Source organism: Conger conger, chromosome 1, assembly GCF_963514075.1.
Source record: "Conger conger chromosome 1, fConCon1.1, whole genome shotgun sequence".
In the NCBI taxonomy this organism is placed as follows: Eukaryota; Metazoa; Chordata; class Actinopteri; order Anguilliformes; family Congridae; genus Conger; species Conger conger.
The window spans coordinates 20,232,918-20,257,896 of record NC_083760.1 but is presented as its reverse complement, the minus strand read 5'-3'; the positions used below and the strand labels follow the sequence as shown (position 1 = coordinate 20,257,896).

The window sequence follows — 24,979 nt, the reverse complement described above, 5'->3', positions numbered from 1 at the left end:
TTTACAGTATAACTTTACATTCAAACGGAGTAATATTTGCGATATGTAGCCTACGTCTAAACAGCATGTATGCTCTCGTTAATCGCTTGCTCAGTTTTTGTTCTAGCCTTCTGAGCCATCGAGAAGTAGCCGAACTCCTGGCAGAATTTCCAATGAGCGCTGATTGAGAGGGAATGCGTCACAGTCTGGAATTTAAGCGACTTGGAATTGGCACTTCGTGATTTCCAGAAAACAGCTTGGAATTAAGATATTAAAACAATTTTGCATGTTCAGCTTATGCGATGCCAATGAAAGTTGCATGTCAGACAGCAATCACATCAGTGTGTAATTTGATAGCGAATAGTGACTAATTTGAAATTTGAGCCCATAATTGTCCATTTTATTTCTGATTACCTCATTTTGAACGCGAACGTGAGACCGGTGGTCCTGTGGATTTAGGCTGTGTAACCTGGTGTTTATTATTATTTTTTATGAAAGTAGTAGTCTTCATAAAATATATATTTGTCGTATAATTACATAATAAGCTACAGAGTTTCTTCGGTTGACATCACAGCCAACAACCGTAAGTCTAAATTCGAAAACTGCTTTTGTGGAACTAATAAGTATACAATATTCTCAGATAGGGTGTCTAGCGTATAATGACTTGAACGGGAAACAGTACATTTTCTAGTTCCGTGTAACGTTAGCTATCCAGGCCAAACTACTGAAGGGGAAATTACTGGCTTGAAAAGTACGTATTTTAACCCAGTATTTCTGTGAATACTCGCAGTTATTTTGGCATTCGTGACTACATTTGGAAACATTTGTAATCTTCTGTTTTTTACCGTTTGCTTTACATTTACATCACTTGGGTGAAGGTCTTAACCAGAACGGCGTAAAATCTTGCAATGAATCACACGATAGATTCGCATATCCTACACTTAAGCTGCATAAAGGCTCAAATAATTATCAGAGGATCCTTCGGATTCGGTATATTGTGGTTGCCTAGATTCTGATTAAGATACCTAGATGCATGCCCATCCTAGAATAACATTAACACTCGGTTTATCGTTCTTTTTCTTGGTTTTTATTTAAAAATACAGTGATGATTCACATCTCGTGGTCTTATAAACAAGTGACTAGTTGCCGGCCATGCCACTTCTTGGCACTATGCTGCTTTTCTTAGTAAATTAACTTTGATTAAGAGGGACTACTTGTGCAACTAGTATAATAATATTTACTTTAGCGGAGAGCATATTGGCCTACTTCTAGTCTATAGATTTTTAAGAAGCAGCACATTGCACTTAAACACAGATGATGAAGACCTATCGCTGTGGCAGGTTTTGTGAGCCGGTGGAGGGAGTCTATAGTTAACCCGGATAACATATTTTGAATGGGGTGGTTGAAAAGGTTGTTGTGCTTGACATCTAATCGCGTTTTTCGAGGTATTTCCTCATAAATTATATCGGTTTACGACGAAATGTCTCCAATGGTCTAAGAAACGTATAAAAGTCCCAGCAAGAGGTTGGCTCCGAGCGAGAAGAAAGTAAGCCATCGCCAGAGAAGATCCCTTTTATTTGGTGTTTCGGGTTAACTTGGTGCATAAAATGCTCTGCATGAAATCGGAGTCTTCACAATTTCCAAATGAGTTACGACCTAATCATCCTTGTAGTGTCCGACCCGTGTGTTGAAATTGTACAACAGAACATTGCCTAGTATGCGAGTGCTTTGCTGTTCTGGGCAACCGTTTCAATCAAAGCGCAAAAGTTAACGACAGCTCAAGTTTTTCCCCCCAACGTTTTAATTGGCTCCTGGAAAAGCCGTGATCCTGCTGAAATTTGTACAATGTGATGTATTCACTTACAGGGCGGTTACGTGTTACTCTAAAGATTATGTATCAGCTCTTTACAGTGGAAAGAAAGCTGTTTAAAAACCAAGACGGTAATCGTGACCTGAGAATTAGAAGGTTCTAGAGTAGTTTTGAGATATTGAGCTTCACAGATTCCAAAGTGAATGGGATCCAAGCAGATACGACCTTTTAAATGTTAAATGAGCATTTTTTCATACTTTCAAACAGTATTTTTGTATAAAACTTCACATGTATTTTGTGTCATATAAACAACATATGTATGACACTAACTCGTTTTTGTCAAAAATGTCAGAACCTTATTCTCAGCTCACGCATTACCAAATACAACGTAGCCTACGTTTGTAATTTGAAACTTTGTGTACAATTGTATTGTAGTTCAGTCCCACTGATATCATATAACACAGAACATTACAAATCAACAAATCTTTTCTCTCAAACAGCAACTGGCAGAAGTCAATGTAGACTAAGTGAGATTCACAGACATGTATGTAGCATACATATTAATAATACAAACGTCTCATAATTACATTAAATAGTATCATCGCTCCGTTCTCTTTTCACATTCCACATAGTGGAAACTATCTGTCCAATCAGTCAATATTTAAAGTCTGGCAAAATACATTATGCGCAGTTGGGATTAGGCGATACAGCATACCCCGCTGAAGTGGTCCGGAATATGGCTGGCACTGTCCAACTTGTGGAAGTTGTATCAAAAATGGATACCACTATATCGTATCCGCTGGTTTTCCATGTAGGTATTATAGCCTACACGAGCAAGCCAAGTTCTGCAGTTTTCAGAGCGGATGACAGCAGTGAATTTGGCTATATGTCAAATCACGGTTTGCAATGTGTTCATTCCACATGTATGTCGTATCTGGTGAACTGCTATATTTGGTGATATTTGTTATTTGCAATGCGAAACAAAACGTGCTGTGTGTAGATTTAGTCATGAACCGCGTGCATTTAAATAAAATCGAACTCTTGACTTGTTACTAAAATAATGTGTTCACCTCACTCTGACATGTCCGATCGTGGTTATTATTATTTTTCCGGACTGAAGATTTCCCAGAGTTTTGCTGGGGCAGAGAAGTCCCATTTACAACCGTGTTGTGCATACGCCGTGGGTAAAGTTATCCCTTTGTTGTTAAATAAATTGCCAGAGCAACACAGTATAATACAATTATTGATCTAGTCCAGATCTATTGAAATGCAGCGGCACTGCTTTACGCGCTGGACGCGTTTCTTTTTGGTGGGAGGCTGTTGGTCCGGACAGTTAAGAGTGAAAGTCATTGTGGTGAATCTTTTCGGCTTACAGAAGGAACAAGACTGGAAGGCACCTTCCTCCCTGCGAACATGTCTGGGGATGTAGAATGAATTGCATTGTCCATAGCAGAATCTATTGATGATTGTGCGACTGATGCACCCCTCCTCGTGGATAGTTTGCTTAAGCGGCTGAGTCTTGCACCAGTCGCGTTTCAAGTAACGGCGCTCCGTGACATGCAATGCTTCCTGGCTAGACTCCAGCACCTCCTCTGCAAGCACAGCCGACCCCCTGCCTCGCCCCCGGGACCCAGAACCCGCCTGCGGTGGCTGCGGTTGCTGCTCTGATTCGTTAGGATTGTTTTTGTCGGGGTGAGGGATGGCGCCTTGGGAACCTCGATTCCTCTTGCTAACCACCGGGCAGAAGAGCAGCCCAAAGACGAAGACCATGGCACAGATGACACGCGCAGATCCGGTCATTCTTGAAGAAAATAAAGTGAGGACAAAATTAGTTTACTTTAAAGTATAAGCGACAAGTAGCCTACCAAGACGCGTGAATACTTCACACATCCCATTTAGTTATGCGCCATACGTCTCCTCGTGATTCACATTATGACACAAAATACTTGCTGAATTTAATTTTGAAACATAAAAAGTGAACAAATAAAAACATTCATATAGAACAAAGCAGCCCACAGTTAACAAATTACATTGTGGGTATGAATTCCTGGTAATACAAGCAATCGAAAGTTTACGCATCCTTTGTTACAAAGGCTACACCCCACATGTTGGTGGTAGTTATAAAGAGTTTTAGTTTATAAACAGTTTTAGGGCAAGGAATGCGTGTACTTCCCAACTAAGCTCAAAAACAAGTTTAGAGATTGAACAATGAGAGCGTACGAACAGTTATTCATAAATTGTATATCCCTTTCGTTTGTTATAGGCGCGCAAGAGCAATACCTAACCAGTCTAATAGAATGCTGTAACGTCGCAGTTTTAATCAGTTTAATATATGTGCCTAGATGCCTATAACATTTTCCATGCAACACTCAAAGATACAACGTTGTAAATAAACTGCTGTTGATCTGACAGAAGCACATTAAGCTGCAATTTGTTTTGTTTTTTATTAATACTCAAAGAAATAAGTAATGACCTCAAACTTTGGTTTCCAAAGTCTGTCACCTGTCAAATTCTGTTTATTTGCAGTTTTAGTAATTATTCGAAGTTATCGGTTACGTCTTTTACGCATGTTGATTTGTAATTAAAATGAAAGAGAAATGTGTGAATATCACTCACCTGTCAATGCTCCAAATTAAGGTAAAGGCAGTTGTCTCCTGAATGTGTGATTTGTATAAATTTTTCCACAGACAAGAAAAACTAAACGTGTGGACTGTACAACAGTGGGACTGGGCGCTTGTGGGAGTCTGTAGTTGCTAACGATTCCATAGAAAGAGAGACTGGGTTTAGTACAAATTGCAGCAGCGCCGGACTGTCTCCTTTTTAAATGTCTGCCAGCTGAGATGTGCAGAACACTTCCCTCCACATTATTGGCTGGCTAAGATGCGAGGAAAAATCAAACTATCCGCCCCCTCAACACTTCCCCGAACCCACTTGAGAGAAACAGTTCACAGACGCAGTGCGTGCGTGCGTGTGTGTGTGTGTGTGTGTGTGTGTGTGTTAGCGAGAGGGAGGATACAAACCACCGCTTACGAATAAGAATAAATCAGTGTGTTTGAGTTATACGTTCTGTTAAATGTAGTAGCCTATACCAATTACGCAAGGTATCAAATCTATGGTAATTGATTAAATTAACTGTATAAGCAAAAGTGTATAACATGGCATGTCGGCACATTGCTGAAGTGATTCACTTTCAAAATGTTTCAAACGGACGATGAAAGCAATTTGTTAAAAAAACAAACAAAAAAAAAAACATGAAAGCAATAACCCTACAGAAGACTACCCTAAAAAGGCTTTTAATTCTCTTATGCACTTGAACTTTCATGAGAATTAGCATATGATCAGTGACATTATTTCCCAGTTAAGGATAATATGAGTATGATGTGTATGTGCGCATAAAGATACTGTTTATATGCCCTGTTATTACTCCATGCCATGACACTATATCAACTTGTCATACTGCCATACTATCACTGCCAGTACTACTTATAATAATAAAACGTCATTCCTTATAAAACAAAAACTCAAATGATGGTTTACGGATGGTTTATGGTTGCCATTATGAAATAATTATATACTAATGATATATTCCGTCAGTATTGAAATGCAAGGACTTCCACACCTGGCTGAAGGATGTGATTTGAAGTAAATAGCTCATAGGTCTCTTAAAAAATGAAGAAGACTTGCAAGAGCATGGCTATAATTATATGTATGAATGTATATGCTACTTTATCTATCATAATTCATAAATTCGTTTTTTTAAAAATATGGAATTCAATACATAAAGTTGATTTACAGCATTTACATGTATTTGCGTGCTTGTAATTATTTTCTATTCAATTGTTTGGAATTTTATTTTATCGCGTCTGTTGACACGGCGTACAAAACCAAATCCAAGCGAGCCAAACTAGGCATTGTTAATGTAGGCCTATCTTGAATAATAATTATACAGTGGAAATATCTGTCGCGAACATCAGTCTCTAGAAAAGATGCCAAAGCCATTTCCATTTCTGGCAAATGCAAGCTAGCATATTTTCGCTTCCAGTTTTTCCATCACATTTCCACTTGTTGTTTTCCTATTTTAAAAAAACCTCGCGATATTGAGGATTTATTTTATTGAACAGAAAGGAGAGGTATACGTTTTTAGATAGTTCACGATTTAAACAATTCCTCCCAGTAGTCAGCAAAATCTTTAATTGAAATAGCAATGTGCTTTACCATTCTGTGGGAGCAATTTTTTATATTTCAGGCTGCTATGTGAAACATTTGTAATTTGGGCAATATTTAAATAATGTCGGGCATAAAGTATTATTTTCACAGGCATATATTGTAATTTCTGGTTTTTAAGGTTACCATCGAGTCTGAATACTGCACGTTATCTACAGTAGATTGAATCAAGATATTCAATAATTTAGGCTACAACAGTTAGGGTGATGATTTGTAAAATATCAAGACAATAAAGCACTTTACCTTACATTTTGAAGATCAATATTTGATGGTAAAACACTCCATTACATGCTCTGCCATATACTTGTCCTTGTTTTGTTGTTGTTTACAGAAGAATCATCAGATGAAAAATTCCTTGTTATCCAATAATATTTCTGGCATAGACTTAGATTTACTTTGTTAGCATTTTGGCAAAGGAGTCCTTCCTTACAAACCCGCATCCTGAAACTCTTGGCCCTCTGTTTGGTTCTTCAAACCCCCTGTTGCAGTCGTAATGCACCCATGTGCATAACATATGGTTAGCAGTCACTTCCCAATACAGAGATCTCCCCATAGAACACTCTTACAAAGAATGCTCCAGGTGCAAACACAAAATATTACCCACATTGTGGCATTAAGCTCCACTCATGCCCTTAATACCAAAAAATATAAATCCATAATTCTTCTGTGGTAGACCAGATGTGCACATTATCAATTGCAGTTTTTTATTGGACTCAACATAACTACATCACTCATATACACAGAGAAAGTATCACCCTGTGATAACCTTGCTGATATACAGGCAGGAGGACAGTGAGTGTTAGAGGGAATTGACAGGGCAGTAAATAACTTTTGGTTTAGTGGGACTATAGTGTGACAGTAGGGTTGCAGAACTGGTGCAGGGTTGCCCAACCCTGTTGCTGGACATCTCTCGTCATGTACATTTTAATTTCAAGCTCAATTTGGCATACTTGATTCTACTAATTAGTAGCTGAAGGAGCTCACTGGTTCCCAAACCTCTCCTCGAGTACCCCAGTCGGTACCAGATCTAGGTATTTGATGTGTTCCATCTCAAGCTTACCTGATGCAAGTAATCAAGAGCTTGAATAGATGAAATACCTGAATGTGGCTGAGGGTAACTGAGGAGATGATTGGGAAACACTGCTCTAGCTGTTGAATGAGGTGTGCTTTGTTAGGTTTGAAGAACAGCTAGAGCAGCTTAACAACAAATAAGAAAGCACACGGCAAAATTACTTGAATTACAATAAAGCAGATGTTATTGTCCTAGGTTATAACAAAGTAAAATTGTATTGTGCACATACACATATTGTTATGCCTCTTTCCCTTATTATTTAGATTCTTTTGGAACCACAATGTTTTTGTTGTTTATTTATGTTGTTATGTGCCCCAAAGTCATTCAAAATATTGCAGCATGGTGTGTACCCTTCTGGAGCTGGCTCATTATTTCTTAATGCTGGTGATGTTGGAGTCATCTTCTTCTGAGAAATGGGGCACAGATTTTTTAGCCACCACATTATCCAGTCTCTGCCCCATCAAATAAGGATTGGTGCTCTGGAACAAAATGGGAAGAAATTGTGTCATTAGAATAGGCTCTATATATGCTCTATACAGTGCAGTCCGTAAGTATTTGGACAGTGGTACAATTTCTGTTGGCTTTGTACTCCAGCACATTTGACTTGAAATGAAACAATGTTGGGTTAAAGTGCAGACTGCCACCTTTAATTTGAGGGTATTTACATACATATTAGGTTATCCGTGTAGGAATAACATCCCATATAGTCCCCCCATTTTAGAGGACGGAAAGTAACTAGACAGTTGGCTTCTCAGCTATTTCTGATTAGTCAGGTGTATTCCATCGCTTCCTTAGTGCAGGTATAAGACAGCTTCTAATATCTAGTTTTGATTCTAGGCTTTTAATTAACACTGGAGTCTGTTATTGGCGTTTGTTGAACTGAGGACCAGAGTTGTGCCAATTAAAGTCAAGAAAGCCATAAGGCTGAGAAATGATGAAATCAAAAACAGTCAGAGACATAGGCCAAACATATTTGCTTACTAAAACGAACTGTTTGAAACATTATAGAGAAGAAAGAAAGCATTGGTTCATGGTATCATTGCCTTGCTGTAAGATGAAGTACCGTCCAATGAGTTAGGAGGCATTTGATTGAACTTGGGCAGATTAGATCCTTCAGTACACTTCAGATTTAATTCTGCTGTGGCTATAAGTTACATTATCAATGAAGGCAAGTCAGCCAGCACATGTGGCAGCCATACATGCCCAAACTGTAACACCCTTTGTACTTTGGTTCTTGGGCAGTTTCTTTTAGCCTCCACACTTTGCTCTTGCCATCACTTTGATATACGTCAATATTGGTCTCATCTGTCCCCAAGACCTTTTTCAGAACTCTGCAGAATATTTTAGGTACTGCTTGGAAAACTGTAGCCTGTCCATCCTAATTGCCAATATAATTGCAATCAAAAGCCTAGAATCAAGACTGAATGCTTTCTTATACCTGCATATAAGAAAGATCGAATACACCAGACTAATAAGAGACAGCTGAGAAGCCAACTGTCCAATGACTTTTGGATCCCTAAAATGGGGGAACTATGTATAAAAAGGGCTGTAATTGCTACACGGATCACAACGAAAAGTGACAAATACTTACGGACCTCACTGTATATGAAGCATCATTGTCTGATGGTATAAGTGAGGAGGGATCGTCTCTATAAACAAGTTTAAATGTAATAAATGCCCAAGGACAGTTTTTTGGTGCTTGGCCACAGTACTTCTTCGCCATGTGTCACAGTGATTGTTCACTCTCAAAGAAGCCAAAGAATGTGCGAGGTTTCCATTCAAATAAAGTTATGAAGAGATGAGTACCCTCTTCTTTCTTTTTGCTCCACCATTCATTTTCTCATACAGCAGCTCCTTGTTCTAGAAGAAAAAAAAAAAAATCATATAAATGTATACTTCAGTTCTGCCTACATAAAAAAAAAAAAAAAATGTTTTGCTGACTAATTCCCTACAGATGACACCTGAGCATTTAGTAACCCTCTTCGTTTGACTTACCCACTTAGCCAGCATTGGGTAGTTGTGCTCCGGGTCAAACAGGCGCTGGTGCTGTTGGAACTCCTTGCTGAACTTGGCCGTATTTGGGGCGCTCTCTAGGCAGCCATCCACTGCTGTGGCATCAAGAAAATGTGAAAAAAGTTGAGCAGATCAGCATGCACTATCACATACACATAAAACCAATCACAGTAATGCTACTGCATTCATATGTGTATATCATATACCAAACGTCTACCTAAACAAAACCATATTCAGATTACTTTGCCTGAAAGGACCAATAAAACCAACTGTCATATACTGATCACTCACACCAAAATATGTAGTAGTACAAAGTACTTATGTAGTACTTTTTCAGAAATACATAATATATCCAAGTTAAAAGATTTGTTGGTGAGGTAAGCAAGAAAGGGGAATTTCTTAAAAACAGTGAACAGTCTTGATCATACAAGCATCAAGACCACAGGTGTTCAGTTTCAGGCTTTGAGTGCAGTTCACAGCGAGTGCTGGGCCAGTTTGGACCAGGCTCTGTATGGATTCATCTGGAGAGATTGCCCGGGAGACGTGGTCCAGTCTCAGCTCTTGCACTCAAACTAACTCTGCCAAACTGCCCAGACTTGGACCCCTCTCAAGCACCGTTTTTTCAAACCAGATCTGCCTAGTATTGATGTGCATGAAAGATTAATATTGGACCTCATGCTTGAATCTGCTGCCCATAGCCACGCGATGACCACTAGCCTTAAAATGCCAGAAGTGGGTGAAACTGAGGTTATATATCACAGGCAAGATGGCACATTCTGACTGTGCATGGTTAATGTATGAGTCATTACATCCCCGTTACATCCCAACACATCACATGTTGCATGGAAGAGATCCATTTATATGAATAGCTCTGAACTGCCTTCAAAGCTAAAACTTTGTGCTATAGCCTGTGCAGAGTTCTTCTCATAGCAAGTGTGGATAACTAGGGGACCTGGGCCCTGTAGGATTACTAAATTAGTAACATAGCTGTGCTGAGTAAAATCTGGAACAGGGACTGAAGTAAAAAGAGCTGTTCCAGATTTTACTCAGAGCAGTTATACAGCCAACTCTGTAATCCTGCTTTGTGAAATACCCCCATGGTTACAAAGAGCACCTTGCTCAGCATCTTGGCTGTTTGTATTCTGAAGGACTTGTATTTGACAGGACCTAAAGAAAGACAGGGTTGAATGCCAAGGGGACAGCTCACACCACACTCTTTGTGTGAGGGCTCTTTGTGAAGAAGATAAACATATAATTGGTTCCTCAAGTGCACCATTCTGCGCAGATTCTCTTATCGGCCTCAAATCTACAAAGTGTCAGCAACCTAGCGATGCTTTCTCAACTGGTTTCGAGGGGCTTGGACATTGACACATTAAATGGTTCGAACCCCATGAAAGGTTCCATATACAGAAGTCTTCTGTAAAGACATTCCATGATTTCAGTGCTTATAGCATTAAACATTCTTACACCTCATAATTCTTGATGCATATTAAGTATTACACTGACGCTGTATACCCCTGTATGTCCAACAAACTCAAGTTGGTAATTACTAAATAGCTTATGAGAACTTAAAAAGACTTTGGTATGTAATTGTAGCAGCAAAGGTTAGTCCTTGGTATTTATGTGCTTTACAAAATAGGTTTCTTAGACATGGCTGTCGTATGTGAAGAGAAAAATATATTTTTAAGGTTTATTAACCTTTAATGACCTCTAAAATTACAGATGGAGGGTTGCTATTGCCACAGGCATTTGAAGAAGTGGGTTGTATTTGTGAAGTCCTTAAATTAATATCATGATAATGATGATGATGGTGATGGTTATGATGATAATGATCCCTACGATTATTAATATTGTTGTTATTAGTAGTAGTAGAAGTAGTAGTAGCATTAGTTGCATTATGCAGTTTAACAGATACCCTGGTCTTGACTGGTTAAATTACCCTCATCCAGGCTGACATAACATGCATGGTACAGTTGGATAAATTACCTTGGATCAATGGATGAATCTTAGTTACATTTAGGAGTTAAATCTGTTTAATCTGTTCAAAATTCTTAAATACTATCATAGAATTGAGGACATAAATGAAGTGCTAACAGTATAAAAACAGAAAGTGTGGGGGGAATACATAATGCATTGTTTAAAGAGTTTTTCTCAAGAGAAATAAGGCAGGTACCTAAATCCACCAAGGAGCTAGAATGCAAAATGCCTGAAATATTGAAGGGGAAATAAAAAGAGATGGGAAGATAATGGAAATAGTGAAAGAAGCAATCAAGTGAACATTTTATTTACACAGAAACAGGACGCTATGTGCATCATGAGACTGTTGTTAAACATTTTATAGCCTTACCTGTTTTGCCCAGAGGACAGGGGTTTGGAGGGTCTGGATAGGCCTGGTCCTCCTTAGGGATGTTGTTACCTGTCAACTCAGCCACAATGTTGGGAATATTCCCATAGGGGCCAAGGTGCTGGAGTCCCTCGTGAGCACCACCTAGTGGGGAAAAGGGGGTTTACTAAAGGGTTAAATAATCCGTGCATTGGGAATAAAGAATTGGGTGTCAATATTACACCAATCTTCATACACAGTCCCCCCCATTTTACAGAAGCAGAAGTAATTGGGAAATTGGCTGCTTGCATGCATGTCTTTGCATCATTAGTACTAGGTGTGTAATTTCCATTTGGAAAGTTGTATCTCAACATGAGAATGTCTCTCAGAATTAGTGCCACTGCTAGAAAAACAGTCCTCTATGGATTTAAATACCCCCAAATTAATGCTGACAGCCTGCACTCTAACCTCTTATTCATTGTTTTATATCAAATGTGGTGGAGTAAAAAACTGCTAAATTTATGTCACTGTCCCAATAGGTTAGCATGTATCTGTACATTAAAAAAGCACTTATTAAATATCCAAATGATCAGGGGGGAAAAAAGACGTTTCTAAAACATTTTTAAACTGGGTTCTTTGTGACAGCAAATTTAATTTATTTTGGAACAAGAGAAAAGTTCTGATGTGATGTTGCCTGAGGAGTAAATGCAGTCCTGGGAAACTGCCAAATAAGGGTCAAACCCTGTACACTACGATCAGAGAGCTTTGAACTGGCCAGAAACCAGAAACAAAGAAAAAAGCATCATCATTGACAACCTTGAAACGGTTTATCCTGCCAAATCACTGTATTAACCCAAATTCAAAATTCCGAGACAGAGGTTATCCAGAATTATTTGTGGCTGCTTTTAAGTGCCACATTTCCCAGAAATATATATATATTTTTTTTAATGGTCCAGAGTATATCCACAGTTTTCAATATTCCAATATTGTTATCCTTTTTGATTGGTTATGACTTTTGACACAGAGCTTTTTTTGGCCTAAGTATATCCAAGACATCCAATTGGAAAAATTAAGAGTTTTGGTCTCAGGTTTCTAGCAGAGTATGTTTCTCAGCCATTGATGTTCCCAACATTAATACTGGCCACAATATTACATTTGTAATCAAGTCATAACCAGTGTTTTGATGTCCGATTTGCTTCACCTATAGCACCCTCTTCTGGAAGATGGGAATTGGTACAGTGAGGCGACTGAGCTTAGTTATTGTGTGCATGTATCATACCCTCACACAATACCCTAGAGAAGCCACACATTTAAAATCGTTTGTAAATGATATGGCTATTGGGAGAGTGAAATACTTTGATTCCAGCAGTCAAAGTGGTCAATTTGCTGTAATACATTATAATAATCACCAAGGGCCTTATTGCAGGCTGTCTGGTGCTGCCTGACTGCCCGGGGAGGCCTCTGGCAGTGTCACATTTTCAGGCTATAGATCTTTGTGGCATTGTGGTGACAATTCTACATTGGGGACCGTCTGAGAAGCAAGCAACGACAGCAGAGCCCGTCCATTTTGGGTGACCTCATCTTTCAGAGACACTTGTCTGGAGTGCTATACACCAGCCCCAGCCACTGAAATACATGCGTAAATGTAGTGCTTGAACCCCTGCCAGTTGAAGCAATGGTTGATGGGAAATACAAAAGAAAGAAAAGGGACTGGTGTTGTTTGACTGTATAAATACAGTCTGTAAAGCACAAGTGTACTTATTAGTGGTTTGGTTTTATGACTAATATTTTCATATTTTAATGGATAATATGCTGAGCAGGCTGCTTCTTAGTCATGTTTACACTGTCCATTACTCTGCATCTCAACATCCAATCCATTGTTACAAATAATCACAGCTTCCCCGTACAAATCTGTAGAAACTATGGTCATAAATGGACTAGGAGACATTCAATCACCTTGAATGCGTTGAGGTCCCACGACGTTGGTGGCCTGCTGTGCAGCGTACTCTACTCTGGGTTGCGCGATTCCCAACTGCTCCATGACACCGTGCAGGACGCGCTGTATGTCAGCTTCTGATATCTTTTTCACTGCATGGATGCTGAGGCCAGATGACAGGGCCGAACAGACCAGAGCGCAAAGCACAGATGTGTACAGCCGCCCTGTTGCGGTCCACATCGCCGCTGTCGCCTGAAGTGACATCATATGCGTTCAATGACTTTAAAAACGTATATCGAATATATTTATAGAACTATAGCGCATTGGGGTAAAACGGAGATTGATGTCCCGTGCTTTCCAGCCAATTTCCTTTAGAAATTATTTACCGTCTTACGTTCATTAGGTAGCATTGAGTTGATTTCCGTTTATTTCATTTTATAGGCTACATCTGATCTTAATAGTCGAAGGACATTTGTGGAAATAATCTTTGGATTATGACGGACCTATAACCAGTTCATTAATATAATGAATTGTTAGCCATACATGAGAACAACAAACCCAATTGATCTTGGGTTTATATGCTATAAGCTAATGCGCACTGCTTAACGTTTTATAGACAAGGATAGGCCTATTGCCTACCGTTCCATCGGTTAAGCAAGAGCTACATATGTATATACATTTTACGATGACTAATTTTAATGCTCATAAGAAACTATGCGGCTACGAACGAAAGCATCATTTCCAAAATGCGTGAAATTATTTTTGCTTACCATTGTAAATGGACGCGGGGAGACGGAAAGGGGACGGTGCGATTTCCCTTCTGGATGCAGTCCTGTCACGATCAATAATTTATGCTGTTGCTAGGGCAGCCAATCCCGCGGTAGTATCAAGCTGCTATTGGCCCCTGAACAATGAAATACTCTTCCAGCTGTTGTTGTTTTAAAGGGTGGCATTAAATCACCGAATGGTAAAATAATTAAATGAATAGGCCAGTACATGTATGCGATAAAAACCACGAATGGATAACATTTTCGTAATTAGCAATGCACATAGCCTACCACCTGTACATGTATATTACCGACAGCCTATGAATTATAATATATGCAAGACTGCACTTACATCCATTAGTCAAACTTCGAACATGCAACACCAGAAAACGAGAAGTTGAACAAAAACATTGATTACCATTGTTTGTGCATAGTTTATTTCAGGTTGGATCAGCACTTAAAGGGGTAGTTAATAGAAATTTTGGCTAATTTTGATAGAAAAATCACAGTTTGTAGGCAGGTTTCAGCTTTAGTTTATGTTTTTGAATGGCCTAGACCGTGTTTGTGTGCTACAAAGGATAACTTGGATACTTTGAGAAATTTGAAAGATTTACAATGACCAATATCAGGGTGTTCATGGGTCTGTGGTCAAAAGCAATAAGATGCACTCTGTGTAACCCAAAATCAGCCTAGTGACGTTACACTTCCAGTGGAAAAACAACAGCAGTTTTCATTTATAGCGGCTATTCACAATTAAACTCTTCTTTTATTAAAATCTTCTTTTTTTATTTATTGCGCTGATACATTTGTCATCGGTTCACAAGCCTTGCAAATAAATAAGTATTTTTACAGAATCAGATAAAATGTGTGTACACGGCCAGGAGGCATAACATCAGCGCTTTCGAGTTACCTTCAGAGGACTTTTTAAATTGTTTTTTGCTTTTGACCATGAACCCCAGCCACTGTTAAGGCGACAGGTAAACAATATCTGTCTGGACCAATCAAAAACACAGACTAAAGGGGATACATGTATACTTTAACCCGCTTTAAGCTTAATGCTGTATATAAATTCAACGAAAAATACATTTTCCAATTCCAATTTTGTTTTGAAATGGACAGACTTTGCACCACAGATAAAAATCAAAATCAAATGAAAAATAATACTGCTAATTAAACCTCATTCTTAAATAAGTCGAAAGCTGAAATATTTCTACAAATATAAGCAATCATTTGACTGACCAACATCTAATAGAAATGCTTAAAACAAAATTTAAAGGAAAAAGCCTAACTTCTGCAAACACCAGTTTACCCACCGTACTACTGCTGAAAATAACCACCAAGGAATTAAGTATAAATAATTCTACAGACTCCAATCCAACCATACACGCTCAACCATAACCACACAAACTGCAGAATAAGCACTATAGACTAAAATAATTCTCAGTCACATTCAACCCCTCATGCACCAAAACTAACAAATAATGTAGAAATGCAAACCCGCTTTACATTTTGGCTGCACTAAGGTCCACACATCAGCAGTTAAACAGACATTATGCAATCAAGTCGTATGACAGAGAACAGCAGAAATTGAGTAAACAAATTAATGGTGAAAGTCCAATGAAAAAAATAATAAAATAAAATAAAACGGAATGGTCTGAAGCAATTTAGTCCAACTAAGCAAGGTCATACCATTGCACGTAGCATGAGGTCAAGTGCGAGATTCATAGATCTATGGGCTTGGTGGCTGAACGTAGCCTGCCTTCAGGTAGGGGATTCTTTGGTGAGCCCTTATAACGACACTTTTCTTTCTCAGCGATGTCACGGAGAACAGATATCCCTGGGTTTTCAGATGGTACGGTGGTACCATTCTTATTGGGCAGGGGCAGATCACCTTTGACCTTCTGCTGTACCTTGTTGGTCACGTCACCAAGTGCAGAATGCTTCCCTTGCGATCTGATGCTGGTCCGCTTCTTGGGTGGGACAGGAGGGGGAACCCGTGAGCTGTTCCGCCTGCTAGACGGGGCATGGGAGATGCAAACCTGGTCTTCGGCCTGGTGCAGTTTTAGGCCTGCACCCTTAAATAGGCCACTATCGCAACTAACCGACTTCACGAGAGGGGACCCCACAGCGGTTGTACATTTGTCGGGCCGTGTGGCTCTCTTGTCCCCCAGAAGGGAGTTGATCCTCCTGACGGATTGGCGCACAGGGGTACGCTGGTACTTGATAGGGGACCGACAGCCTCTAAGCTTCGGGGAGTTCAGGGTGAGCCTGTTGAACCGTTGGACGTGATCGGCCACCCTCAGTCTGACCGTTTCTGTGGCGTCTGCGGAGTTCCCTGGATTTTGCACACGTGGTTTGGGGTCAGGCTCTTTCATGGACTGGGACTCTTCGACTGCTGGAACCTCACTAGCAGCAGGTGCTGTTATCGGAGTTTCCAGCTCCTGAACGAGCACGGCGTTTCGGTAAGGTGTTGACTGCACCTCAGATGAGGGACCAGGTTTGGAGACCAGAGGGCTGATATCAAGGGCTTCAATGAGCCTGCTGCAGTTTACCCGCTCAGTCTCGCAGTCATTAACACTATCATCGTTCCCACCAGCACACTGAAACGACCCACTGCCCTCTATTTCCAGCGGACAATCCAGTGGGTCCGTCTCAAACAGGAGACTGTCTATGTGCAAAGGAGACAAAGGCAATATTTCTATTTGATCGAAGGTGACGTTCTGGTCATCCACTACACTCTTCTTTAGGTTTGGCGTGTACACATTCGGTTTGCCCTCCCCCGATGCACTTCTTCCTGCAGACGACTCCGGTTGCACTGAACCGCAGGTCGTGCTGCCGGGCTTCAATTGCCCCACCTCTCCAGAAGGGGCGCCGTGGTCCTCAATGATCGAGCGCAGGTCACTGCCAGACTCTGTGAAGGCCCTCTTGATCTTGAGGAGGGTGGGCCCGGTCACACGGTCACTCTCAGTGAAGGAGCCATCGCCCTCCAGACTCTCGGCACTGTAGACGCAGCAGAAGCGTTTCGGCATGCTGGCGATGACCAGGGGCTTGCCCGGGACCAGGACAGGCTCCGAGAAGTAGTTGTTATTCAGGCACGTTCCCATGGGCGTGTCCGAGTAGGAGACTGCGTCGAAGTTCTGAGGTCCAACCGGGCTGGCTCCAATCCAGGACGTCCTGTGTTCAGTGGGGTCGCACTGAGGGGTGAGTAAGTTGTCCTCAGACTTACTGATGAACTTGGAACCTGCAAAGCAAAATTGACAACATGTTGCTTTTGTTGATTTTTTTTTCTCCACATAGAGATGACGCTAAATCAAGACAAAAGGCCAAGCAGAAAATAAGAGGAACTACTTACTTTTTGAGGAGCTCTTGACTGGTAAAACTGCTGGAATAAATGCGGTCTCTGTGGTGAACCGAAAACTGGTGGCGCTTTCTTGAGTAGCAAGTCGCCAGCCAATGGTCTCTGATCCTTTTGGCGCCGGAAGTGAATTTGAAATGACGCTCTGTTGGAATAAAGGTATCTATCTTTTATTCCCTAGATCGAATGGCTGTGAGAAAAATGTCTAACTCCGTAAGGTATCAAATAGAAAACTTTTGCTAATGTATATAATGTGTATATAACATACGACTAATAAGATATTCAGAGAACCCAAGGAGTTGGTCATTATAATTTTATTTTGTTGTAAATATACATTCCAATAAAAAACATTTTACATAACTGTTACAGTTCACTAAACAACCCACACCAAGTTACAGATGTACATTGCATTAAAGTGCATGGTATTATCTATATTAACAGTTGCTCTTCTTTTTAAATATTAAAAATGCATGTTTAACCCTTCAGTTAGGATTGATAGTGTCAACATTACGTATTGTACATTATTCAAAAAGAACGCACCAATGTAAAATATACAAGAGATGCAAGAGTTTTACACAAGCATCATTGTACAACGTGCAAAGATTAAGTGAGAATTATGTAGAAACAATACACTGATTGAGCAATAATTTAATAAATTAGGATTGATTAATTAGTTATACCATTTTGATGTTAAACTGATTAAGTCATTGGGACACACCATTATTATACATCAGGTGCCCAAAATAACACAAAACAAAATTGAAAACCAAAAGTACAATATAACGTAATTGGTTAATGTGTCAGTTAATCATTAAAAGTTTTAAAAACAAAAAGGTTAGAAATTTAAATCACATCATTTCAATAAAGTATTGTCCATGCAAAACCGTACCCCAATGCACAAGCATAATTGCTGATTATTTCGAGATCAACAGTTAGCAGTGAACTCGTGATTTTACGTGGGTAGATTGGAATACCCATTCCGACCCACGGCGAGCGAGACCTGAGTGTTGAATCAAACACTCACTCAGCGGAGGTTGGACTTACAGGGTCTCTGGTGCTCTTTCCTAGACTGAAGCGCAGCCGCAGGGACTTGCGGGCTGCTTCTTTCTTGCTGACTTTGGGCGAAAAGCAACCAGCCTTTCCCGACTCAATCCTGAAAATCAATACACAACATTTAACACGCAAATGGTTGAGGGATGAATGAGATCCAATCTGAATTATCAGCCAACACACCCACCAGCCATGGTAAATGCTTCTTCCCCAAAAGGAAAAGGCATTATTGCAAACAAGGACTTTCCAACCAACTCTCCCGCTGTTCTAAAGATGATGCTATGCAAGGCAACTTTTGGGGCAACAGCTGATACTCAGAGCAACAACTACAGGCAACGGGCAATAGGAAGCTTCATAACTGACAAGGTTGAGTCTTTTGAATGCATTTGAGCCAATCAGAACATTTTACAGTTGGCAGAGACAGAGTTGTGACAGAGGCTGCAACCTATGCTGCTGTATTTGATAACATTTTAAGTCGTGATAAGTAGATAAGAAGTGATAGCATGGGCAACTTGTGTAGGAACACAAATTTATATGCACAGAAAACATTACAGACTAATTATTTGAAGCATGATTGATGTTAAACCGATATCTGCTACAGACATTTAACGTGTAGCTCCTGTAGTAACGAACTAAAACTTGCATGCATTAAGGTATTTAAGGTGTATCTCACTCAAATGCTTGGATTATTTCTTATGATAGACAACTTTGCTGAATTATTTGTGACGATGGCTAGCCACTGCACATAGCTGACATTAGCAAACAATGTGCTTGGTGACTCAGAGAAATGACTTTCCAGTTAATGTTAGCTGCAAGCTAAAAGTAATTACTCCTATCTTTATGGTAGGTTACAATCAAAAAATGTCAATTTAGCTAGGCTAGCTAGCAATCTTATGACCAGTAGATATCAGTTTAACAACCACACATGGAATAATTAGTCTCTAATGTATTTTCTGTGCATATCAAGTCATATTACCACAGCAGTTGTTCGTACTATCGGCACTTAACAGAGTACAACGTTATCAATGCAAGCCCAACTTTTTCCCAAAAAGTTGCCTCATGTAGCATTACCTTAAAATATCTAATGTTTCAGAAGGACATTCAGTTCACCACCTACCTGTTGATATGTTTACCGCTGATTCTTCTGCTCTTTCTCCTGGCAGAGCTGGCAGTGTGCCTACCAGTCATTCCCATGGAAGACAATGCATTATGGGAATCCAAGGACACAGATGGGCTGGATTCATGGAGTACTAGGAGACGAACAGGAAGTAACATCAACAACACTGACCTTCAGGGGCCACTGAAAAAGCACTGCTCGAGACATTGCAACTCCTAGTAAGATGTGAGATAAGTATACCTGAGCTAGGAGTGGAGTTGCTACCAAACAAAACATTTGGTAGCAATTCCAGACCGAGGTTCTTCTTAATGGATCTCCGCTTCTTGTTCGAGAACCCCATACTATGGGAAGATTCTGGTCCAAGCTTCCGTTTGGTGTTTGGCGTCATAATCACAGGAGTAGCAGATGAAAAACCTTGAAAAAGGTAAAAAAATAAAAAAATAAAAAATATAATTAAACTTTATTCAATTTTTACAAAAACAAAAGCAACAGAAGTAAATAGGAGTGAGACTGAAAACAAGGTTAAGTTGAATCATTCCATGTATTAAATATTGAGCAGGCATCATTGATCCATATCAATAGAAATATTGAGCCAAGTAAGTAGAATACAAGCAAAGAATCAGCAAAGAGCGCAAATTTTAAAAAGCACATTTTCTTTACACTGCCAAAGAGGTGCATCTGCTGATCAAAGCTGCTAGATTAACACATTCACTACCATCAGCAAAAAACACAATTCAAACCACCCTTTCTCAATGTATATAAATTTATGAAGTTGAATTGGAGCAATATTTTTTGTCAATTATGTTCAGATTCCTTGAGGCAAACTGGGTAGTTTGAACATGCAGGCATATCAACAAGGCACAGTGGGAAATTTTTTGAATGCAGGGAGTCTATACCTCACACCTACCTGACGTGTCAGTTTGGGGTGTATTTGTGGGCGTTCTACTACTTTTTAACTTATTCAGAGCTCCATTTACCATATCTGGAATGCAAGACATAATACCATTTCATATGTCAGGTCTGAAGTTTGTCTGGAACTCCGAGTGAAGAGATCACCAGAGGATAAAACTTGGGTTGATAGGATTCACATCACATTTCACACCTACAAGGTGTAATACCTTAAAGGTACAATAGGTTAGATTTTTGTGTTAAAGCATTGTTACAAGACTACTGTAACCCCCTTGCTATTACTGAAAAATGTCAGTAAGCCTGTTAACTCATTTCGAAATAAAGAGTTGATGGCCTGACACTTGATGTACCAAAACATTGAATAACTGGTAATACAATGTTTAACTCATTGGTTGAAAATTGGTTCTAATTGCCACAGCCAATGGCGTTTCAACGTCAGCACGTTCAGTGAAGCGGGTGGGATAAACAGTGTTGTGGTTTGAAGGTGTTTGTTGCTGCTCTCTTGACCTTTAGAAGTCCAAAATTACCTATTGTACCTTTAAGTCTATAACTGAATTACAAACAAGATGGCAATGGCACAATAGAACGTCAATGTAGGTTACATTTGGCCAACAGCTCACCTCCGACACTGCGCCTCCTCCTCTTCTTCACCCCAGAGTCCTGCTCTCCGTCCTCGGTGGCATCGGGGAAAGGGGAGACCAGTCCGGACTCACAGCCCAGCATGGCAGGGACCTTCTCAGCGATGAACTGAGGAACCACACCTATAAGAGTGGGCCGACATTCATCAGCTACTGGACTAAATGCATTCACATTCAAATAACCAGCCTTCAAAAGAGAGTCAAGTTCCAGTCCTACCAAAGGCCTGAGCATTCTCAATGAAGCAGTGCACCACGGCAGCCTGTAGCTTGAGGCGTTTCTCGGTGCTGCTGTTCATCTTCTCAGTCCCGTCACCGGAATGGAGGAGGTTTGGGGCAAAAATCACTGACAGGTTACTGCTGTCCATCTTGTTATAGGCACATCTGGGATCAGAGGGAAAAACAGCAAAGAGAGATCAATGGCATGGAGCCCACAAGCCAGGCCGCGGACAAAGAGCAGTTAAACCACGCTTTCAGAAGCACTCTACCTCTGTGAAACGTTCTGGAGAAAAGTGAAGAAATAGCTCAGGGTGTGCAGGTTCTTATCAGGCAGCATGCAGGACAGCAGCAGGGTGGCCGAGGTCCTTTCCTCTGCGGTGGGAAGCTGCTGAGCTTTCAGCAGAGCCTCGTGCAGCTCGGGCGGGAGCACGGGATCAGGAAGCTCACGGAAGAACTGCTTCAGGAGGCCAGCGACGTCACAGGGGAGCGCTGTGGGGATGCACTCCTCACCCTGGTCCAACTTTGCCTGAAGGACCAAACACAACGTTTATCCCCACACACACACACAAAGCCCACGTCCTCTCTCCTCACACCAAACAGGGCGGCCTGTAGCATAGTGGTTAAGGTAAATGACTGGGACAGGCAAGGTTGAGAATTGTCTCCTGCATGGTCTAATCAACTGTACGTCACTCTGGATAAGAGCGTCTGCCAAATGCCAATAATGTAATGGTTTAACAAACCTGGACAATAAAAATGGTGGAGTTGCAAGGCATATAATTTATTGTTTTGAGGAGCTATGCAAGGTACAGAGTGCCGCAGGGACCATTGAAATGGACGGACAATAAATAAACAATGCCTTCAACTTGGTAAATAATGTAGCCAAACAATGTTAGTTGCCAGGAGTGCTATTAATATACATTCTTCATCATGCTTAAACTCTTTTGTCAGGCCCAACCAACATGGACACGACCAATTATCACTTACTTTGAGGCTTTTCAGACGAACAACAGAGCCAGATTTCCGAAACAAGCCCTCTGTGTGGACATGCTCCATTAGGCTCGTACAAGTATCTACCAGAAAGCTGCACGCGAAAGGACGAAGGATTAGATCAGTACTTGACCATGTTCTCAAGGAGCCAATCAAAACAGTTTGGCTCAATCTGAGAAATAACATATTAAAATGAATACTTTATTAATACAGAAACACCAATAAGAAAAATAAGGGAAGCATAATTTTGCAGCTTTAGTATGTTAAATTATATTCTAAGTAAAGTTTTAAAAGAAGGCAGTCTTACCAGGGTATGTTCCCATTTTCAGCTACACTGCACTGCTGCAAAGTATCAAGAGGCACCCCAAACACTTTGCCCTAGGAAAACAGGAGATAAAATACATATTCATAGTGGAAGTACTATACCGTTTCATCAAGTATACAGTTGTTGATATTTTAAAGGAAACAACAACTACTCAGTGCCATCTAATCTTTGGTATTACATTTCCATATTTAAACATGTTTCTATGCTGGTCAAATAAATGAAACGATCAAAGGCTGTGCACCCCTTACAATAGGGGAAGGGGACATAAGTAAAAGCTTGCCAAACACCCGCACAGATCCTGCGATTGTTTGTAATAACGGGAACTAAACCGGACCGCATCCGGTCTGTTTGAAGAGATCTGTTGCTATAAAACGTACGCATAAATATAGCCTACATGAATGTTATATATCAAGAGGAGGCAGGAGACCGCAGATTTTCCATTATAGACCACTGAATCGTTCGCCAAGCAAATGTTTCAGCGGAAAGCATTTTCTTGTGCTTCTACGTGTCAACTTGGCAATGCTGTTACATTCCACAGGATGCAAGTTGTTAAATTAGTCCCGGCTGATTACAAGGTATCTATTGTGCTTTAGAAAAGCAGACTTTAGTTAGCTAAATCGTAGCTAGCTAGTGCACAGAATGGAGAAACTTCGACAGACGCAACATTGTTCATTTAAAAAACAACGAATTTAGCCAGTCTATTCAAGGACTGGTCATGCAAGTCGATTACGGCTTGTTGGCTGTTGGCCGTGAAAGAACTGTTGTTGTTTGTTCTGTAGACGTATCTAATATTAAAATAATTGCTTTGTATATACTGTGGCTGCATAAAAGAGACAGCAGTTGCACAGAGGAAAATGTAAGTTGGCTAGCTACATTAAACGGTAACAAGATAGCTGACACTATCGCTAGTTTGTTTTGCAGACTTTGGCTGCCTAAAATACAGCTAAGGTCATTTGACCATCTCGTCTGCTTAAGAATGGCAATAATTGTTAGTTAATACTAGCTAACGTTAGCTGACTTTTAACATTACCCTTTAAACAGACCCGTTTCAACACTTCCCAGTTTGAACCCGATAACCGAAGCGATCATATGCTGGGATCTAATGTAATTTACAGCTGAGGCCTCTCTCACTCAGCCTGGGGCATTAACACCCAGACGCATATGGAAAAAAACAACGTGCTACCCTGCGGTAACGACACATTTGCATTTAGCGACGCGCTAGACTAACCGAAGGAGCACAATGTCACCAAAACACAAGTTACATAAGTTAACCTAGCTAGCTAGCAAGCAGTGTTTTGCAGCTTTGCTTCAGATATATTGACTAACACCACAGCATTGTAACAACTGTTCAGTAACGTAACTTTATTGTTAACTCATGCGTTAAAGTTAGCAGTTTAGTATCCATCTAGCTAAACGTTAGTGAAGTTAATGCTTTAGGTAGTTCACCATAGTTTGTTAGCTAGCTACTTTGCTAAACACCCCACATTGACTGTACATAACTTCAAGTTAGTCAGCTACGTATCTAAGTTAGCTAAATTGGCCCATTTAGTTAACCATCAATTATAAATACATATTCAAGAGGCCAGTTGGCAAGAAACCTAGCTGGATAAAATGATCAATTCACATATTAGCTAGCTTTCACACTTACCGAGTGGCTGGCTGTCAACTTGTTACTCGCTTTGCTTTTGTTCCAGTTTTTTATCTTTATTCCGTACGTTGCGCGGATGTGCTGCACGACGGCCAAGCGCATCACATTTCTATCAGAAATCTTCATTTTCCTTTAAGAATTTGAGCTTGCCAAAACTTCGCAAGCAATTAAGTAGCGTTCTGAATATATTGACGGAGCTATCCCCTTACTTTCTCAGACCTTTCGTACAACTTTATTAGATTCGATAAACTTTTCTTGACCAGTCAACATCCTAGCTTGCCAGCTAATGATCGCTAGCTAGCTATCCACCCCGTCTGCCGCATACAAAAACCTTCTTTCACGTTCCAACTTTTAATTCTTCACTTCATTTGTCGACGTCTTTCGATTACGCTACGCTGCCTTCAATAACTACTTTTCGGTGCAGATGTAAGAATTAGCTACATTCTTCTATAATGGCTTGGATTATCAATTAACTACACTTATATAAACACTAACCATTACAATAACATCTACCCACTACTACGTTGTTCCGCAAACAATTCAAACGGCAGGCGCTTTCTGCATCCGTACTCTGATTGGCTACAATGTGTTCAAATATCAGGACCCAAGT

At 40.3% G+C, this 24,979-nt stretch overlaps 3 protein-coding genes across 4 annotated transcripts; all 3 read right to left on the bottom strand.

The window, feature by feature from the left end:
- Positions 1–20: 20 nt before the first annotated feature.
- grem1b (gremlin 1b) lies at positions 21–4,577 on the bottom strand. The gene is made up of 2 exons (XM_061254651.1): positions 4,406–4,577; positions 21–3,590 (listed from the first exon to the last, which is right to left on the bottom strand). Exon 2 carries the CDS (start codon positions 3,587–3,589, stop codon positions 3,038–3,040), a length of 552 nt encoding a protein of 183 aa, XP_061110635.1. The 5' UTR covers position 3,590; positions 4,406–4,577; the 3' UTR covers positions 21–3,037.
- Positions 4,578–6,700: 2,123 nt separating this feature from the next.
- On the bottom strand, positions 6,701–14,271 carry LOC133137841 (neuroendocrine protein 7B2-like). Its single transcript, XM_061256221.1, has 6 exons — positions 14,128–14,271; positions 13,378–13,609; positions 11,446–11,586; positions 9,081–9,193; positions 8,892–8,945; positions 6,701–7,564 (listed from the first exon to the last, which is right to left on the bottom strand). Exons 1-6 carry the CDS (start codon positions 14,128–14,130, stop codon positions 7,454–7,456), a joined length of 654 nt encoding a protein of 217 aa, XP_061112205.1. The 5' UTR covers positions 14,131–14,271; the 3' UTR covers positions 6,701–7,453.
- A 263-nt stretch (positions 14,272–14,534) lies between these two features.
- On the bottom strand, positions 14,535–24,923 carry arhgap11a (Rho GTPase activating protein 11A). Of its 2 annotated transcripts, XM_061256200.1 has the most exons (12): positions 24,370–24,923; positions 22,704–22,774; positions 22,394–22,490; positions 21,679–21,935; positions 21,411–21,574; positions 21,176–21,316; positions 20,554–20,628; positions 19,887–20,060; positions 19,647–19,779; positions 18,524–18,632; positions 17,477–17,624; positions 14,535–17,365 (listed from the first exon to the last, which is right to left on the bottom strand). In XM_061256200.1, exons 1-12 carry the CDS (start codon positions 24,493–24,495, stop codon positions 15,846–15,848), a joined length of 3,015 nt encoding a protein of 1,004 aa, XP_061112184.1. In that variant the 5' UTR covers positions 24,496–24,923; the 3' UTR covers positions 14,535–15,845. The 2 variants fall into 2 exon arrangements, with proteins under 2 accessions (XP_061112184.1, XP_061112192.1); XM_061256208.1 differs by lacking the exon at positions 20,554–20,628.
- Positions 24,924–24,979: the final 56 nt, after the last annotated feature.

What these genes read in the sequence shown, in the direction of transcription:
- LOC133137841 (XM_061256221.1), bottom strand. An exon ending in ACCCAATGCTGGCTAAGTGG is followed by an intron (nt 8,946 to 9,080) that starts GTAAGTCAAACG and finishes TTTTTCTTCTAG; the next exon opens with AACAAGGAGCTGCTGTATGA. An exon ending in GAGCAAAAAGAAAGAAGAGG is followed by an intron (nt 7,565 to 8,891) that starts GTACTCATCTCT and finishes ATTTTGTTCCAG; the next exon opens with AGCACCAATCCTTATTTGAT.
- arhgap11a (XM_061256200.1), bottom strand. Translation starts at nt 24,495, where the DNA reads ATGAAGATTTCTGATAGAAATGTGATGCGCTTGGCCGTCGTGCAGCAC. An exon ending in GAAAGAGCACCAGAGACCCT is followed by an intron (nt 17,625 to 18,523) that starts GTAAGTCCAACC and finishes TTATTCCAACAG; the next exon opens with AGCGTCATTTCAAATTCACT. An exon ending in AGTCAAGAGCTCCTCAAAAA is followed by an intron (nt 17,366 to 17,476) that starts GTAAGTAGTTCC and finishes TTTGCTTTGCAG; the next exon opens with GTTCCAAGTTCATCAGTAAG.
- grem1b (XM_061254651.1), bottom strand. Translation starts at nt 3,589, where the DNA reads ATGACCGGATCTGCGCGTGTCATCTGTGCCATGGTCTTCGTCTTTGGG.